Raw genomic sequence first — 19,759 nt, 5'->3', positions numbered from 1 at the left:
CCCAAAATAGAGGTGCGAGTTTAATTATTGCAATGTTGTAATAATTGACAATGCATAATGATTTCTGAAGAGAGATGTAAGAACGCCTCTGATGGCTGAGCGAGAAAGAGCACTTGCTGTGCAAGCACAAGGCCCTGAAAAAAAGCCACACTGGGCCACTTCCCCGGTGCTTCCAGTGGGCACAGGGCGCAGAGGGGAGGGTAACTGAGTCTCAATAGCCTCCAGGCTTCTAGGTTCAGCAAGAGACCCTGTTTCAAGGGATACCTGACGTCCTCCTCTAGCCTAGTGCACATGCACAAATGCACACACTGCACACACTTGTGCGAGCATGAACACACACACACACACACACACACACACACGCACACACCTACCTGCCACACTCCCGAGATTTTTCTTCTAAAAGTGCAAGAAGGTCTGATAAGTAAGCACATGCCAATCTACATAATTATTGATTCCTACATCATAGTAAGTATAACGCTTACATAATAATGCCAACCAGCCAGCTACTCCATGAGTTCCAGAGCACTGAGAGACCCTGTCTCCAAACACCCAGGTGAATGAGGCCTGAGAAATGACACCCATGTTTGTCCTTTGCTCTTGCACACACATCTAAGCATGCACTCGCCCCCTCCCATACATGGCATCTACATACACATGTGCACAATACATGGCATCTACATACACATGTGCACAATATCATCACACCAGTTATTATACTCTCAAAAACATCATAAACCTCAGGATAAGCCCAGCAAAAGTTGAGCTCAAATGTCTACCCCATTAATTTTAAAACATTATTAAGGGCAAGTAAGGAAAAGCTGAGGTAAGCGAGGGGACATGTTACCGTCCTAAATGGTAAGATTCACTATTGCAAAGATGTCTACTTTCTTTCCAATTTTATTTAATTTCATGAAGCTCTAATTAAATTGATCTAATTTTGTTGCTTTGTTTCAGCGGGCACGCAAATAAGTTCTAAAATCAGTTCTAAAATAAATGCAGAGGGCTTTCAAAAGCCAGCGCAGTCTTTTTTTTTTTTTTTTTTAAGATTTATTTCATGTGTATGAGTGCACTGTCGCTGTCTTCAGACACACCAGAAGAGGGCATCAGATCCCACTACAGATGGCTGTGAGCCACCATGTCGGGCTGGGAACTGAACTCAGGACCTCTGGAAGAGTAGTCGGTGCTGTTAACCACTGAGGCTACAGTGGTTGGGATCCGTGAGGCCTGATAAAACACTAGCTCGATGGAGTAGAAGCAGAGGGCTCACAAACAGAACCAAACATAAGCACTGGATTCCAAAGGAAGTCATGATGAAGAACACCAGGGGAGGAAGTTCTCAAAAACAAACAAAACAAACAAACAAAAAACAAACAAAGAGAAACAGAGCAGGTCAATCCGTATGGAGACAAAGATTGTTGACCCTTTCTGCAAGGTCACCGTTGCTAGCTGCTCTTTTAGCAGGTTTGAGAAATCCCAAAAGGATTTGTAAACTTAGCCACAGTTACCACACTATTTGGAGCCTGACTATCATGGCCTCCCCTCAGCCCATCCTCCCTGCAGACTCAGAAGCAGCGAGAGGAGGTGGACAGCCTTGGAGAGCCAGTACTCGGGAAGGTCAGACATTCTCAGAGGCAAGAGTCCCGACCTAGCAAGGCAACTGGAGTAGAAAAGTAGCAGACGTCTACCTAGGTGTCTAGACACCTAAGAGAAAACTCAGGCAGCATTGAGAGGCCAATGACCCCCTAAATCCTCCGTAACTAACTTGTCCCAGACTTTGGTTCTTCAGTGGCCCACTACTGGAACCACCTCTGGCCACTGGTCATTCTTTTCTGTCTTGGTTTCTTCACTTCTTAGCACTTGTTTCCATCCACAGTTCTGTGAAATAAGTTGCTTCGCCCTGCCTTTAGCTTACCTGTAGCTAAACCAATAGCTTCCATTTGCTGCTGAGGCTGCTGTCGGCCAAGAGCTTTGCATGTGACATATTCTTCCTAACTCTTCTGACAGAAGCCCTACCCGAGAGGTGTTTATTGTTACCACTGATAAAAGAAGGGAGTAAAAGACTTGCCCAATTCTATCAGGAAAGCGAATAGTGGAGAGAGGGGAGAGACACAGAGACAGAGAGAGGGGGAGTCCTAGACTCTGTATCATTAACCGGTCACACAAGTTCCTGCAGAATTGGTTCACAGAGGCGGGTTTCTGGCTCATCCCAGACTGCCAAATAGGGCTGGAAATAGGCCAACAAACACAGATGCCGCAAAGAACATTCCCGGTGTCACCTTAATTCCTCTCTGCTCCTTCACCCACTGCCCGTCACGTTCACACTCAGAGTGCAACCCCTCACCTTTTCCCAAGTCCTTGCCACCAGGCAGAACGCACCAATTCGGCAACTTCCAGTTGTCTGGGAGCTACAGAGGAGGGACAGTGGAAGAAGAGAGTCCTGGAACAGATCTGTGACCTCTAACCTGAGAAGCACGGCCTCATTTGAACGGGAACCACTGAGCACAAAGAGGTCGAGGGCTGACTTTTAGCTGGGTGTCCCCAGCTCACCTCCTAGTTGTTCCCGGTTGCTCTAATAAGGCAATCTGGGAGCTGGGTTGCTTCTCCTACCTAAGATCAAATCTAAAGGTGAGCAGAACCCCAACCAGAGGATACTAGAGTGAGAGGGCTGTAAAGTGTGTCAGTTGAAACCTTAAGTTCAATGTTTACCTGCCCTACAGCCTACTAAGTGGGCATCAAACTTATTAGTTAAACATGGAATTATAGTTGGGTAGTGGTGGCGCAAGCCTTTAATCCCACCTCTCAAGAGCCAGAGGCAGGCAGATCTTCTGAGCTTGAGGCCAGCCTGGTCTACAGAACAAGTTCCAGGACAGCCAGAGCTACAGAGAAACAAAAGAAAGTGTAATTATAATAACCATCTGTTCACCCCTTTCTGGATACATCGAGTCTTTACTGTGATAAATCACTGCTAGTGTTCTCTCTCTGAATCCCCCTCGTATGGCTGCAGCTATGCCTACCGTCCCATTCCACTGACGAGAACAGAGAAGCGTACACAGATTGGAGAGATTGCCCAAGTCCTCACAGACAATGCAGGCTCAGCTCCGTCCCTTCTCAGGCCCCTGCCCAACACACCCCAGCTATGCCTAATGGTGGTCAGCCCACCTCTAGTGACATTCCTCTGCCCCGATCCTTCCCCTGAATTCCATGCAAGCAAATCTTCCCCACCCACTGGATCTGGGGACAGAAATGTCCTGTTCTAAATGATTTATTCTCCTCTCCATTGGCCTCAAAGCCTCGTTTTCCTAAATTGTGTATGTCGCTCCTCTGTCTTTTTCATCAAGTGCCACTGAGGAAGTTTTTAGTCATATATAAGTATACATGACTCTGTATATATACACCGCATGTGTGAGGCTACCCCTGGAGGCTAGAAGAAGGCACTGGGACCCCTGGGGCTGGTATTGTTGATGGTTTTGAGCTAAAAACAAAAACAAAAACAAAACCATGAGTACTGGGAACCAAAGCCAGAGTCTCTTCAGGAGCAGCAAATGCCCTTGACCACTGCACCATGTCTCCGTCCAGCCCCACTGTAAAGATATTAAAAAATGCTTTTTTTTGTCTTTTGTGGCCTTCGCAAATTTCTTAGAAATATAGAGAAATCAAATAAAAATATACATGGGATATGACTTAGTGAAAGATATATTAGGAGTCCTAATAATTATTATACATCTTCAAATCGTAGGAAAGTGCGATGTCACAAACATATCCCGCAAACAGTTGACACAGCACGGTGTCGAGTCTGGTGGTCAGAGAGCCCCAAGAGAAGGCACTTGGTTGCCTCTGAGTGCCCAACTTTCCCACTCTGTGCAGTGGGATAGCATCAGCATATAAATCAGAGGCGTACGGTGGAAACTGTGCTAGAGTTTGTAAGGCCCTGCAGGTGGTGTTTGGCATTGCTACAGTGCTATAGAAGGGGTTGTTCGAATGCGTTAAAAGGAGATGTGCTTCACCAGTTGGAGCACTGGATGTATTTTGTACATCAGGTACTTAGCATCAAACAGCTTGTTTATAAAAACAGTCTCACGGATGCAGGACTATGCATTGCCAAAGCAAATACTTTTTTAAAAAAACCTCATGCATATCTGCGCTTGTCTACGTACACGCAGGTGCCCTCAGAGTCTAGAAGAGGCCATCGGATCCCCTAGAGCTAAAGCCACAGGCAGTTGCGAGCAGTCCATCAGAGGTGCTGACAACCGAACCCTGGTCCTCTGAAGAGCAAGAAGTGCTCATAACTGCCGAGCCAACTCTCTAGCCCCCAAAGTAAAGGATTTTAGCTTCAGAAAAGACAAGAGATTCAAAGCTGACTGTCAGACGCTCAGGTAGCTTTGATCGCAGGCGTCTTGTTCTGCTGAGCAGTGTTAATCAGAACTGAAATGGGATTATTTTCTTTCCCTCTCACCCTGGGTTTGAGTCTCTCTTTTTAGGATGGACCAAAAAAAATCATGAAACCCAACCCCGATCTCTCGCTGCCTCCCTCTCCCTAGGAGACTCTTCTTTCTAACTTCAGTATAACTTCTAATGGTATCGCGTCTCACCAGAAAACGCATAGCACCTTAGCCGACCCCAGAGATGTATGTCTGGATCCCAAAAGGAAGCGAGCATTTGCACTCGTCTTGTTTTTTTAATATCAAGCTGTGGCGACTCTCTCCACGTCTGGGATAATTACTTTAGGGTACAAATCTAAAAGGATTCATACCCAGAACTGTATCTCAAGGCATCTTCATAGCGCCGTGCACACTGCCAAATCATCTCAAAATAATCATGACAATTTATAACAACATCGCTGACAGAGTACTCAGAGTTTCAATTACATGAATAATTTATTTAATTTTACCCCTAATGCTAAGTTTACAATGTGCGTGATATTAATTGTAAGAGTGATAGAGATCGGTTCTATTAGACGAAAGCTGTATATTTCTATATTAGTGTGGTTAAATGTATCTTCTCCTGGGACTAGTGTCTTTATTTCTTCTTTTACAATATTGTCGTTTGGACATTTATCTGGATAACTACGCCCCGACCTTTCCTGCTGGAGACAGATCAGAGGTCACGCTGGGAGGGTTCAGACCCCTGCTCACAGCAGAGCACTGAATGCACACATTCGTTCACCGATCCTGTGAGCACCGAGTGAGCACACAGCGAGCAGGTGCCCCGTAAACGGTGTTCTATATCCTAAGAGAAGAACTAGGACACTCGGCGGCGAGTGAACCTTGCTGCCGCTCCTTTGCGACGTCACAGTGGGTCAGTCACCCTTGATCACACTGCACCAGTCTTCACCTTTCCACGCTTCCTGCCAGAACATGAATTAGACTCTCTGGGGATACCGGCCTCACCCCTGCTGAGGCAAACTTTCTCCCACTTCTCAGAGGCTCTGAGGGCAGCAAGGCCAGCCCTTTCTTTGGAATCTAGAACCACTCCCTGTCTTGAGCTGACATCACAGGGCCCCCTTGAGTGAGGTTTTCATCCGGCCACATGCCATGTTCTGGGGTCAGCATTCATGAAAGCCTTCACTCGCCCGCTAGGTGATGAGTCTTCCTGTTGGCACCACAGAGACGACACGGTGTGTTGAGCTGAGTGTCTGAAGGGTTCAGGGTGGCTGGAACCCTGGTGAGGAACCACAGAGGTGCCGTCAAGGTGCCTCTCAAGCATGACACCCTCAAGGACATTTGACTTTGTTTTTTTATGCAGTGACCCAGGGCTCCAAGTGCCATTCCTCTTAGACCATAGCTGTGTTTCCTTACAGTTTGTTCCCTGCTTCGTTCTCAATCCCACTGTGCTCATTCCCACAGAAAGTTCCTACTTCCTTTCCCCCCACACCGACGACAACTTCCGAGCACCTCTCAGCTTCCATTCTCTGCACGTAGCATGACTTTCCCTATGGGAGCTTCTCACAAAGCACCAATGACATTTTCTCCTAACAATCCTAAGACAGAAAGTTGTCGTCTTATGAAGAGTCTAAAAGCCACCTGCCAACGGCTTCAGGACAATTGAGTGGCAACATCGCCAAGACCGAGACCATCTTCTTGAATGCAGAGTCATCTTCTAATAATGTTTGACTCCATAGTACCCCTTTCTTAAGCTGTGTTATCTGGCAAGATGTGTCATTCGTGTAAGACCACTTTACAATCTGCCAAGCCCTACACAGCATGGGGTAAGAAGATGAACCCACACGCAGAAAGGGTGCTCACGGTCATTACACAGTGGCCGCTGCTGTTCTGGAGTTTATTTAAGACAGGGTTCCTCTGAGTAGCCCTGACCATCTTAGAACTCACTCTGTAGACCAGGCTGGCCTCACAAAGACCCACCTGCCTCTGCCTCCTGAGTGCTGGGATTATAGGTGTGTCACCACCACCTGGCTGTGTATTACACTGTTCATCCATAGCTTAGCAGCTTCCTGCCCCTACCCCTCTTTCTCCCCATCACTCAGTTTCCCAGCCACTGGGCCAACAAAAGGCATTCTGCTTGCCTCCGGACATCTGTCTTCACACATGCCACTGCCGGTCTCTGTTACTCATCACTGCGGTTCTGGGTCAAGCTCCAGATGTGTGTGTGTGTGTGTGTGTGTGTGTGTGTGTGTGTGTGTGTGTGTGTGTGTTATTGAGGAAGCTCCTCAGGGTTCTTGCTTATTGTGCACACTTTCCCTTTACATGTAGTGTCCAGGGGTGTTGTCTCTTACACTCTGTACTCCTGGAGAGGAGTCTGACTTCTTGCCTTCACTCTCCTGGAAACCATGCTGCAGAGCAGAACCTAGACACTGAGGGAGAATGAGAACAATGTGCCTCCCTGGTGTCTTTGGGTGATCCTGGACCCAGCCAGCTCTTTCTCACAGTTTCTACTGAGTGTTTTTAAAAGCTTTTCAAACGTAAACCTTTGCTCAAAGACAGAGGGAAGAAAAACTTTCCCTTACCAATACACCCACCTTGCAATGTCTGAACTGGCACTAGGGGTAACAGGATTTCAATCTGGGACTATATTTGGCACAGTCACAAACCCAAGCTGGAGGACTTTCTCGGGGTCACGAAGCTGGTCAGATGGCTTAGTTGTGTCTGCAGCCAAGCCTCTGCCCTTCCAGGGCTCCTGCTAAGAGCTATCCAAAGAAGCAAAGGCTGGCCTTCCCTGCAGAGATCCACAGGCTTGCTAGCTGAGCTCCATCGACATCTCCCTAATAAAAGTGACCACACAAAGCACTCACTTTCTGGGGAAAGTTTAGAGCGTTATTAGTTTTTGCACGGATTTCCTCCCCCCTCCCACACCCCCATCCGCGCCCCATCGGAATCTGAAGGTGACATTTGGAAAGAAATGTAAAGAAAGGCTCGTTCAGAACTGAAAGGAGATGAAATTGTAGGCAGGCAGATGCCAGCCAGGGAAGGGCCCGGGACTGGGACGTTCATCCTACAAGAAAGCTGTGGAACTTTTCAGCAACATCTCAGAAATCAGATCGCGCTTATTCGAGGGAGCCAGGCCCTGCTCTGCGCCCTGGTGGAGGCTCCTCATGTGAAGAGTGACAAAAGGCACCATGTTGTGGATACGGGGCGAAGCCCCTCCGTGTGTCCTCCGGGCATCATCAGGAACTGGTGCCAAAGCAGAGGTGCTGGCCAGGGCTTTGGGAGTGACGCGCGTCTGGGAGGCTTGTGCGCCCAGGGCACGCCCCTGACAATTCCCACTAGCAGGTCTTGGGGGACCTGGGCCGGCTCAGCCCCTCCTCCAGCAATCGGGCTATAAAGCTCTACCAAGTCAGGGCGCAGAAGTGCCGGGCGATCCGGGCTTAAAGAGCAAGAGGAAGGGACGCTCACCTTTGAGCTCCTCCACAAATAGCCCTGGTGGCTGCCCCAGAAGTTCGAAGTTGAGGGTTCGGTACCCACATCAGGCAACAGTGCCACTGTTGTCTTCAGGGCTGATTCCTTTTGGTCTCTGCCCTCCGAGCCAAGATGGTGAGTTCGACAACTTCCGAAGTGCAACCCACCATGGGGGTCAAGATCTTCTCAGCCGGCGTTTCTGCCTGCCTAGCAGACATCATCACCTTCCCGCTGGACACCGCCAAAGTCCGCCTTCAGGTAGAGTTCAAAGACATTGGCGAGGGTTCGCCAAGCAGAGCAACTACTGTGGGAATCCCAGTGACCTGTGCTGTGCTTTAACCGCTCTTTCTCAGGGTGGCTCTGTCTTGGGAATGGGTGCTATCAGAAAGAAAAGGACACTTTTCTCGGATTGGCTGAAGAACCGCGGGTGGTGGGTTAACTGCGACCTCTGCCAAACCCTTCATAAGGCAATGGTGTCCTGAGCAGGTGGGGACAAACCCCTCAGAGTTTACAAGCCTGGCGCTTTTACCTTAATTTGATTCTTTGGGGGCACTGTCCCATCTTGTTTTTAGGGGCTCTGGAGATTTCCTGGGTACCTTGTTTAGGTGTTCAGAGCCTGCATTGTAGCAAGCTTCACCTCCGAGATGGATGATAGATAGATAAATAGATAGATAGATAGATAGATAGATAGATAGATAGATAGATAGATAGACAGACAGACAGACAGACAGACAGACACAGACAGAGGGAAAGAGATGCAAATATGGAGTGGTATACAGGAGAGGTTGGTAAGAAAGGAAATTTATAAAAAGAGCCTTATCTAGAGCATGCACCAGTCTTGTTTAGTCCCCCTCACACCCAGGTAGGACCCCCTTCCTTAATGGACAGCCACTTCCCTCTGACCTGCGCCTTTCTGATTTCCAGATCCAAGGTGAAGGCCAGGCTTCCAGTACCATTAGGTATAAAGGTGTCTTAGGGACCATCACCACCCTGGCCAAGACAGAAGGATTGCCGAAACTGTACAGCGGTCTGCCTGCCGGCATCCAGAGGCAAATCAGCTTTGCCTCTCTCAGGATTGGCCTCTACGATACGGTCCAAGAGTACTTCTCTTCAGGGAGAGAAAGTAAGGAGTGGCCACTGGGGGCGGGGCTGGGGGTGGGGCAGCTATGCCCCAGATCAGGCTCTATTCAAAACCTGAATAATTAGTAGTAGTAGTAGTATGTTTGCTTAGCATGAGCTAGACCCTGGGTTCCCTCCCAGCAGCCTCAACTCACCCAAAGTCACACAAAGAGTATTGGCCTTCATAACAAATTGTCAAAAAAAAAAAAGACAATATTTGCACCCTCTCTTTTCTTCTAGAAGGAAAGGAGATGTGCATGTCCATTCTTCGCATGTAAAATCAACAGGCCAGGGAAGGAAGCTTGTGTTTCTTCATGGGGAATGTGGGTGGGCTACAAAGCAATGCCCAGAGCAGACTTTCCCAAATGGTAGAGTCCCAGAGAAACCTAAAGAGCTTGTGCAAAGTCAAAACGAAACCACCACACTCCACACATTAATGTCTAAGTAAAACTCATCCACGCAGAACACAGGTCTGGATGCTTCTAGAACATCATTGTCAAATCGGTAGAGCTAACGAAGCAGGTGACTTTCTGCAAGTTCCTTAATCAATCACCGTAATATCAGGCTCCAAAGTAATCAGATCTATTCTGTGAGTGTTCCTTGTTCTGCATTCTGCTTCTTCCGTTGATCTAGGAAGCTTTGTTGAACTGTCCTGGGCGGGAAACTGCTAGGTTGGCCAACGAGAGTTGCCGCTCTAGACAGGAGCCTCCAGTTCAGCTGACTGCACGACTGTGGCAGATGCTCCCAGCCACCACAGAATGGGCACAGTGAAGAGGCACGATCGTGCAGGAGTCGTGAACAGTTGGCATCTGCATCGACTCTTGAGAGGGCTGTAGGGGACTTTGAGGGCCAGTAACAAAGTGGTAAGGAAAGTCCTTTCCAGCCAAGTGAAGACTGTGCACAAAATCTGAGTGAGGAGCTGTCCTGCAGGGCAGAGAGGGCGGGCACATTGGCGAGAAAGGACAGGTGAGTCCAGAAAAAGCAGGAACTGGTCACAAAGGGCCTTGCAGTTCACGCTAAGGAATTCTGCCCGTATGGTGATGGGAAATCACTGCAAATATGCTAAGCAGGCCACAGGTGTGGTGGCCTGTCCCTGGAATCTCAGAGCTAGGGAGATAGAAACGTGAAGATCAAGAGTTCAAGGCCAGCCTAAGCCAACTCCAAAGATTCTGTCTCAAGTCAGTAAATAAATAGCCAGGCAGGCCTAGAACCCAGTGGTTGAACACTCGGCCTTGGGTTCAATCTTCAGCGCAAGTGAGAGGCACACATTGACACTTCGAAGGGTTACCTTGGCAGCAGTAAGAATGTGTATATAAGAAATCGCAAGTCCGTGTGGTGTGCACTATCGAATACAGGCAAGAAGAATCAGGGCACCGATCAGAATACTTCAAAACACACGGCTGATCAAACCTGGTGGAGAAGAAAGCTGCTGTCACCTTGGTGTGTTCTCTGTGTGCTGAGAACTGTGTCAGGCTGAACTCAGGCCCCGTGAGCAGGATGTTGGTGTTACCCTCCCTGTCTCACAGACTGGAGGCGGAAGTGGGAAGATGAAGGAAAGGCCTTAATAAGTGAACAATCTTGAACCCTAACTTTATTTGCTATAGAATGGGTATTGGGTTTCAGGATTCACTGAGGTTTTATTAAATGATGTCTGTTTTCATCAAAAGACTTTTTTTTTCTAAATTTTTAAGACAAAGGCTTCTCTGTACTAATTTTTTGTCCCTTTTGGATGTCATTTGACGTCTTACATTAAAGAAGTTGCCCACAGGGTTTTCCCCAGGACAACTTTAATAAACACTGTCACCCACAGGGTAAGCAGCATCACTGGTGACCCGGTGTCTTCTCCCAGTTGGGAAATACCAAGATGGCAGCTAAGCACAGGAAAGGACAACGCTAAGTTTCAGAAAGGCCCAAGCCACTGTTGAAATAAACATTCCCCCCCCCTTTTTCTTTGGAAGTCTTCATCTTGGAGGAGAAAAACAAACTAGGCTACTCAAGTTTTCTAGTACTATTATGTGTTGTGAGTTGGTCCAGCATCTGATGGAGCATCTGGGAAGAAGAAAGGACACAGTGCAAACATCCTAGAGAGAGAGAGATGGCCCAGTCAACGTGCCTGCTTTGTAAGCACAGGAACCTGAGTCCTAGAACTCTCACCACCGCCCCAAATCCAGATGTGATGGTGCAGGGGCGCGGTGTCCATCTAGGCCAGTCTTCGAGGCGAGCTGCCCACCAGCAAGAGTTCTAACTCAAAAAAGCAAAATAATGTTCCAGAAGAAGCATGGGCAAAGGGTTTGTCCTCTGATGCAACACCACACACACACACACACACACACACACACACACACATACACACACACACACACACACACACACACACACACACACACACACACACACACACACACACACACACACACACACACACACACACACACACACACACACACACACACACACACACACACACACACACACACACACACACACACACACACACACACACACACACACACACACACACACACACACACACACACACACACACACACACACACACACACACACACACACACACACACACACACACACACACACACACACACACACACACACAGATACACACCACATGGTTAGCCACAAAAATTTTAAAATATGTAATTGCCTTGGTGGGGGCAGGACCCTTGATTTTTCTTTTCTTAACCTTCTTTTTCCTCTTCCTGGACAGCGCCTGCCTCTTTGGGAAGCAAGATCTCGGCTGGCTTGATGACGGGCGGCGTGGCGGTATTCATTGGGCAGCCCACAGAGGTGGTGAAGGTCAGAATGCAAGCCCAGAGCCATCTGCACGGGATCAAACCCCGCTACACTGGGACCTACAATGCTTACAGAGTTATAGCCACCACAGAAAGCTTGTCAACACTGTGGAAAGGTAGCTAACTGCCAAGAGGACTTCCACGGTTCGTAAGGCACAAAACCCAGTCGGCACCTCATTTATTAAATGCTGTCTTGTTTTTCTACAGGGACGACCCCTAATCTAATGAGAAATGTCATCATCAACTGTACAGAGCTGGTGACATATGACCTCATGAAGGGGGCCCTTGTGAACCACCACATACTGGCAGGTACGTCCCAGTTTCTATCACGAGTGTGTCTGCACCATTCCAATCTCAGTTTAGAGTTTCTAAAGCCACACTGTATTGAATTGCTTGATTCCAGTAGACTTCTCTTTTGAGAGGAGTGTCCTGTGTGTGTGTGTGTGTGTGTGTGTGTGTGTATGACAGAGAGAGACAGACAGACAGACAGGCAATATAGCCCTAGCTGGCCTGGAACTTGGTATATAGACCAGGCTGGTCGCCATGTGCTGTGTTAAGAGTGTGTTCCACCACAACTAACAAAAGTAATCTTTTAGGAAGCAAAAGAGACATACAATTTAAAAGTTGTGTTGGAACAAAGTTTGTATTTCAGCTTTTCTGTAAAAGTACAAAAGGAGATTGCGCCAATATTCTCCATTAATAACAAGAAGCGAACGTCTCCGGCCATTCTCTTCTTAGGACTGCAGAATCAGGAGGCTGTTAAGAGCAGCTTACATACAGAGTTAATCGTAATTTCATCTAAACCACATCATGGACCTTCTCCTTCGACTACTTGAATGCAATCTAATGGTGTTAGGGGCTTGTGTATCAGGCATTCTACCAGACCCAAGGCTCAAAGAAAACAGTGCTAGCCTACAATAATAAATCTGTAAATGTCTCTGCAGTCATTAGCGTGTACCAGCATGCATGTTTCTCTACACACGTACATGCTTGCTTCTTATATGTTAACATATTTATTGACTTATTGATATATCCTATTAACCTCCTGTTACTAATAGGTTTGCAAGTGTCTGACAGGTAAGTACAACCACATGCACCTCAAAGTCTGCTGTTGGTCACTTTCAGATGACGTCCCCTGCCATTTACTGTCAGCTCTTGTCGCCGGGTTTTGCACCACACTCCTGGCCTCTCCGGTGGATGTGGTAAAAACGAGATTCATCAACTCTCTACCAGGACAGTACCCAAGTGTACCCAGCTGTGCAATGACCATGTTCACCAAGGAAGGACCGGCAGCCTTTTTCAAAGGGTAGGATACAACGTCCTGTGTCTATAAATTTGTGTTTAAGGTGCCTGTGTGTGCTGGGGCACTGTCTCAACAAGACAACTGGCATTTAGCCTTCCAGGCCTCGTCCTTGCAATGGCCTCCACCTGTCTTTGCCTCTTCATAAATGTCTTCGATCCACCCATTCTGTCATGCCACAAAGTAAAAGCTTATTAATTATTTTTGGTAGCACTTGAGAGGAATCAAACCCAGGGCCTTGCACATGCCAGGCAATGAGTCTTGTGGCCTCCATCTAATTTAAAGTTTTTCTATTAAAGCAAAAGCACCGAAAATTGCATTCACTTTGAAAGTCCTATTGAGAAATAGATTACATTTTCCCACAAAGTGCTGGCGTATTATATTGGAAACCACTTTCCTATTAAAGTACGATATGACCCAATTTTTAAAAAATATATTCAACAAATATTACAATAATATGAAATAGTAATACTGTATAACCTTTTGAACCGCAAAGCTATACCCCACAATTTATAAACTAAAGTATGAATATATCGTGCATGTTATATAAAATTTCAAGTCTATCTGTTCCTGCGATACATTAGTACAAATAATATATGTTGTAAGAAACTATCTTAAAGTGGACATAGCCCTTATAAATTATTTATTAATCACTTCATAATTTGATATTTTGAAATTTTAATTTTTTAAATGTTTTTCCATTTTTAAAATATTTTCTAATATGTGTTAACCTCAACAACAGATACTAAATTAAACAGACTGAGTTTGCTGTGGTAGCACATGCTTATAAGCCCAAACTATGGGAGGTAAGGGCACAAGGACTGCCTTGAGTTCAAAACCAGCCAGAGCTACATAGCAAGGCCTTACCTCAAAAACAAAACCAAACCAAACCAGGACAGGGTAAGTCTGTAAGTACTTGCCACACGCACGCGGGAACTGGAGTCCAGTTCCAGAGCCCATGTAAAAGCTGGGCATGATGGCATATGCTTGCAACCCAGCACTAGGAAGGCAGAAAAATGGGGTTCCCTGGTACTTACAGGCCAGGCAGGCTGGTTGACTATTTGAGCTTCATATGTCAGGAGAGATCCTGTCTCAAGAAGACGGCCATGCTGAGGAACACCCAAGGTTAACCTTTGACTGGGCAGTGGGGAGCTAGTGTTTAAATGCCATGGAGTCCAATGCTTACTACACATTAAATACTACACTTAATACTACAAAGTAAGTGCTATTTAAATCTTCTCTCTCTCTCTCTCTCTCTCTCTCTCTCTCTCTCTCTCTCTCTCTCTCTCTCTTTCTCTCTCACACACACCATGCATCTGGGAGTCAAGAGAAATATATTGGCACAGGTGTAGTCCCAGCAATGGGGAGACAGGGTCAGAAATATTGGTTGCTAATAGTCTGACGCTAGCCAGGGGGCAGAGTCTACCCTGAGCTATATAGCAAGACCCACTCCCAAAACTAAAACAAACAAAGCAAATTGGAAGGTATTTTTTTGCAGGGGAGGCTTCTTTTTTTCTTTTTTTCTTTTTTTTCCGAGGCTGGGGACTGAACCCAGGGCCTTGCGCTTGCTAGGCAAGCGCTCTACCACTGAGCTAAATCCCCAACCCCCGGGAGGCTTCTTTTAAAGAAAAATCTATTCAGGGCTGCAGAGAAGGCTCCGTGATTAAAAGTGCTGGCCGTTCTTCCAGATAACTTGGGTCTGATTCCCAGTGCTCGCATGGAGACTTTCAAGCATCCACACAACTCCATTTCCAGAGAATCAGATATCCCCTGGCCTTCCTGTGCCCAGGTATGCACATGGTGTACAGACATACAAGCAGGTAAAACAGACAGACACACAAAATTGATTTTTAAAAAAATATATTCAAAGCAGCTTTAACTGTCAACTAACTCATTTGTCTTCTGGAGCAATGGTTGGTATAAAAGCCATTCTGTGGAGTTTGGTGCAATTCCCTAAACCCAGAACTGAGTTGTATTGAGACACTGAGTCTCTTCTTTTTTTCTATTTTTTTTTTTCAGAGCTGGGGACCGAACCCAGGGCCTTGCTGCGTTTGCTAGGCAAGCGCTCTACCACTGAGCTAAATCCCCAACCTGAGACACTGAGTCTCTTAGAGTTGTCCCAGGGGAAAACGACATCACCCCGCCCCCTCACCTGGATGTGATCCGTGCAGGCTGAGCACTGTGCTTCTTCCCTCTGTTTGCTCTCTTAGGAGTTTTCTACTTCCTGTTTAGGAAGTAACATGAAACAAAAACTTCCTCTCCCCTGCAAAGGAGGGAAGTGTTGCTTGGTAACTCTGTCGCTTCAGCTCTGTGGCGTCCGGAGACAGGTAGGACTGGTCTGAGTGGGCTCTTGCTTTGAAGCAGTAGAGACACCTAGAGGAAACGTGATCGCCCGCAGAGGAAAGATAAGCATCCTCCGTTACTTTTATCTTGCTTCGTGTAGTTTATGATTCACGTAAGCTGCCACCGCCATGGCTTTATGACTTTCAAACAGCTAACGGGATGGTGCTGTGTACTTCCCTAGGTTTGCGCCTTCTTTTCTGCGACTCGGATCCTGGAACGTCATCATGTTTGTGTGCTTTGAACAGCTGAAGAAAGAGCTGATGAAGTCCCGGCAGACAGTGGACTGCACCACATAGGTGTCTTGGAGAAAGGATGCTAAACACCATTGGGCTCCTATGCTGGGCTCCTATGCTGGGCTCCTATGCTGGGCTCCTATGCTGGGCTCCTATGCTGGAAGACCACAAATAAAACCAACCAAAGAAATCAGACGAACAGCTCTGCTCACTTTATTTACATTAAAAGATAATTTCTTTAAAGGGAGAACTAATACATACACATAGTTTTTATTCTCACTGTCTTAAGGACGGAAGAGCATAGCATCCAGTAATATCCTGTCAAAACAATACCGATATAAGGTACTGTATTTATCTGGTCTTTGGGTGGGAGTGTCTGATGGGGTATAAATAATTTTAATTACAGCTCAAACTAGTGGAAAAGAAAAACTGAACCTAAAACACTTGACATCAATCAACACTTAAAAAAGAAGCTATCAAAGAAAATATTGCCAATTCATTTTATTATTATTATTTATTCACAGCTAATATACCCAATAAAGTACTGTTAATTCCATCTACGATTTGTCTTTTTGAGGAGCCTATACCTCGATTTAAGAGTAGGGGCTCAGCTAGAATACAGAATTGTCCCCAGAGCAAGAGAAGTTCTGCAGAATCAAAAGTACAAACTAACTCTGTTCATACAGGTGTCTGGAATCCATATCTTACACCTGGAGACACGAGATTCATTTTGTCACTGATGTCATTGGTGAATCTTGACTGTCTGTCCTACAATTGGAAGATGATCAGCAGGAGCACAGTGAGATTTTGGTTGTTTTGTTTCCCACTCTTACAAACTGAGAGTGGGGCAGCAGACAGAGGCAGTCAGGTGCCCTGTTCCTGTTTTAGTCCCTTCAGGATGTGTTGCCTTCGGCAAGTTCCCTCCTGGGCTTCATACTGTGGTGTTGCTGTGGGTCCTTTTGCTCCACCCACAGAGAAATCGTAGGTAAACAGGAGCTTTTCTTCATGCTGGTCTTCGGTGGCTTCTGTGTCCATTCTGTGTCCATCCATGTAGGACAACAGCTGGGGCAGAGGTGGAGGCAAAACTGTGTGGTCCCAGTGCAGGTGTGTGTGCGGGACACTTAATTCTACCTGTCTCCACTCTCTTCCGCAGCCCTGGGCTCTGACTGGTGCTGTGGCTTTCAGATGCACCGAGGCATCAGAGTACCTCAGCCCTTGATGGCAGACAGTATGGCAATTCTTGTGTAGGTATAGAAAAAGAGATTTCTATGTCTCACTTAACCAGTGTCACAGCTACTGGCCAGGTTGTTTGAGACTTCTGAGTTGGTCTGCAAGTTACAGAGCTGGAGGAAGACCCTTGAGAGAAGCCTTTTATTCAACTCAATGTTGCAATGTCAGGGGAGGCAGGACAGATACCACTTCCTAGCTAATTCCCTCAGTGAGCCAGGGCAGCTTGATCCAAAGGCCAGAGAAGGGATATTTGCACCAATCACAGCACAGCACGTCATATGCAAATGAGAACATGTTTACACGAACAGGCCCCACCTCCCGGCACCCATCACAGCAGTTCCTGGGCCTGACCACCGGGGGCCTCCTCCCCTGGCCTGTGTAGAAATGGTTGGAGGGTTGTACAGCATGTCTTTGGCTTTTTTGTGGGTTCTTCTTTCTTCCACTCTTCTCCACCCTTTCTCTTCCACCCTTTCATCCCCCTAACCTAGATTAAGAGAGAAAAAAAAGATAGAGGGGGCTTAAGGAAAGCATTCCGTGAATAAACTCAGGGGTTGGAACGGGGGCAACGTTATCTTTAGATTACTTCCTGCTGATTAGAGGCATTGAGTTCATTGGGGATGTCTGATCTTCACCATCAGGATACGCAATTTCTTGTCGTTTCTTCTTTATACATGAGTACTTAACAAATCTCGACCAACACAACCACTAACAACCAACCAACAACCCACTCAGCTTCTCAGGGCCCTAGCATGTATAATACCCAGAATTCCCAACGTCACATAATGGCAGAAACCATCTGCAACTGGCAAAATCACACCCCTGCCGGAGCACGAGGAAAATCATAGTCAGCTGCTGTGGACAGTCTGAAGTAACCCCATATCCCATATCTGCAATTAAAACAAAAACATATTCTTATGTGATTTCTGTGGTTTTTTTTTTTTTAAAGAAGCCCAAACTCCAGTGCTCACTACAAGGTTGTCTAGAGTTCACCAAGGCTTCTGAGAGTAAAACCTCTGGCACAGGCAGATGGTTTGAAACATTCATGACAGGCTCTCTCTTCAGGAACTGGAGCAATCAGTGCCTTTCTTTGTGTATTTCTGACAAGGCGTTCATGGGGTTTTCAAAACAGCTAATATTTACACAAGGGTAATCCAGCTACCGTGGAAAGCAAGGAGGAGTCCAAAGGATGCCTGCTGATCAGAGTCCCATTGTCTCATCCTTCAGCATCTTTGCTTACTCACGGGAAAATGAGCCCCAGATAGCAAGCTCTGGGCAAAGACCTAAGACCTTAACAGTAACACCAATAGTGATTTTAACATTTAACACCTGCCCAGGGCCCTACCCTAGGGAGAGCGAAGTCTCCTTTACGTCTCAGGGAAAGGAGATGTTTGTTCTTTTTATAGTAGCCCATCTTCAGAGAGATATAGCCCTTCCTTCCAGACCAGCACTAATATTTTCATAAATGGGGATCTCCTAGGACCTAATTACCTGCCCCAGCCCACCCTTTCATGTTCCACCTTCTCAATGCCAGGGATCACTCCAGTAGTGCATGAAAAAGAGGAATAGCCACACCCCAAGCCGTCGCCACCGTTCCTCGCTTGTTAACAGAATTTTGTGGTGGGTGCTTTAATGCCTCTCCCGACGTACTGCTCTGGCCGCTCTTCCCATTCCAGTGTGCTAGGACCTGACTTCCTGTTATGTGAGCATCTCACTTCTTAGAGTCTTCCCCTCTGGAGTCATCACTGCCTGCCTGTGCACTGCACCTGAGAGCTGGGGGAAGTACACTCATGTGCACAGCTTTGAGCGGTGAGGAACTGGGATGCTATATCGGTTTCTCATTTCTGCCAACTCTTGGGTAAATGCCACTGAGCCGTCACACTCCAGTGTGACATATGATGACATACAGAGGCATTTCTGCTTAATAGAAGACCCTTTCAGCTTTCCTCAGCCTCCCAGTGCCTGTCAGTGTCTGCTGGGATCGCCTTCCACGGGGCTGCAAAAAGCCTTTGTTCAGGTTGGCTTCTGAAGGAATCCCAACCCTTACAGTATCTTGGATCACAAATAGAAAACATGCTACTTTGTTTATTTGCTTCATCCTGTTTCCCCTGTGGCAGTAACAAATGAAGTCAATTACGCACACACTGGAATGCCACGAAACTGAAAAACTCGAGTATTAGTATGTAAATAGAACGAGGACAGTGTAAGAAAATGATGAGCAGCATGAATCTACCCTTGGTGAAAACTGGGTGGAATGGGGTGAGCTCAGGTGATGGTGGCTTCTTGTAAAACGAAGTACACTTTTGGTCTCAGAGCCACTTACTCTCAGTCAGTAACACCTTACACAATTACAAGGTGACGTAAGAGTCTCACGACTTACCTGTAATTTAGGTATTGTTTCCAGAATTCAAATGACTTAAATAGGGGTGCAGGGCACAACGGCAGCCCAAGCATCCATGGAAAGGCTTACAACAGTTTCAGCTGTGATTTTATTCTCTCACTTAACATCACAAACAAAAGGACATCACATTTCACACTACTGCTTTTACATGAAACTCAAATGCTTGATGCAAAATAGACAAAGTTACCAACGGGTACTTTCCCTCCAGGGAACACTACAGCTTAAATATTGGTCAGTACTTTAACAAAACACAGAACTACCCTACCAAAGTCAATGTGGTCGTTGGGTCCTACCTACATTACATTTAAAAATTTTATCTCATCAAAAAACTGGAGACAGAAAAAAACAAAAATACACATCATGATTTTCCTCAGAGTGTTAACAAGTCCCCTCATCTTCATTTAACAGCTGCTTGTGTGGAGAGGCTACTCACATGTGAACATGACAAAGCCTCCCCAGAAGCACCGCCCTTC

General features: G+C 46.6%; 1 protein-coding gene across 1 annotated transcript; it reads left to right on the top strand.

Moving 5' to 3' along the window:
• Nucleotides 1-7,985: 7,985 nt before the first annotated feature.
• Nucleotides 7,986-15,721, top strand: Ucp1 (uncoupling protein 1). The gene is made up of 6 exons (XM_032887778.1): nt 7,986-8,111; nt 8,778-8,976; nt 11,698-11,898; nt 11,990-12,091; nt 12,908-13,088; nt 15,607-15,721. Exons 1-6 carry the CDS (start codon nt 7,986-7,988, stop codon nt 15,719-15,721), a joined length of 924 nt encoding a protein of 307 aa, XP_032743669.1.
• Nucleotides 15,722-19,759: the final 4,038 nt, after the last annotated feature.

The sequence above is a fragment of the Rattus rattus genome, chromosome 17, assembly GCF_011064425.1.
Source record: "Rattus rattus isolate New Zealand chromosome 17, Rrattus_CSIRO_v1, whole genome shotgun sequence".
Classification (NCBI taxonomy): domain Eukaryota; kingdom Metazoa; phylum Chordata; class Mammalia; order Rodentia; family Muridae; genus Rattus; species Rattus rattus.
This window is presented reverse-complemented; position numbering and strand designations above follow the sequence as displayed.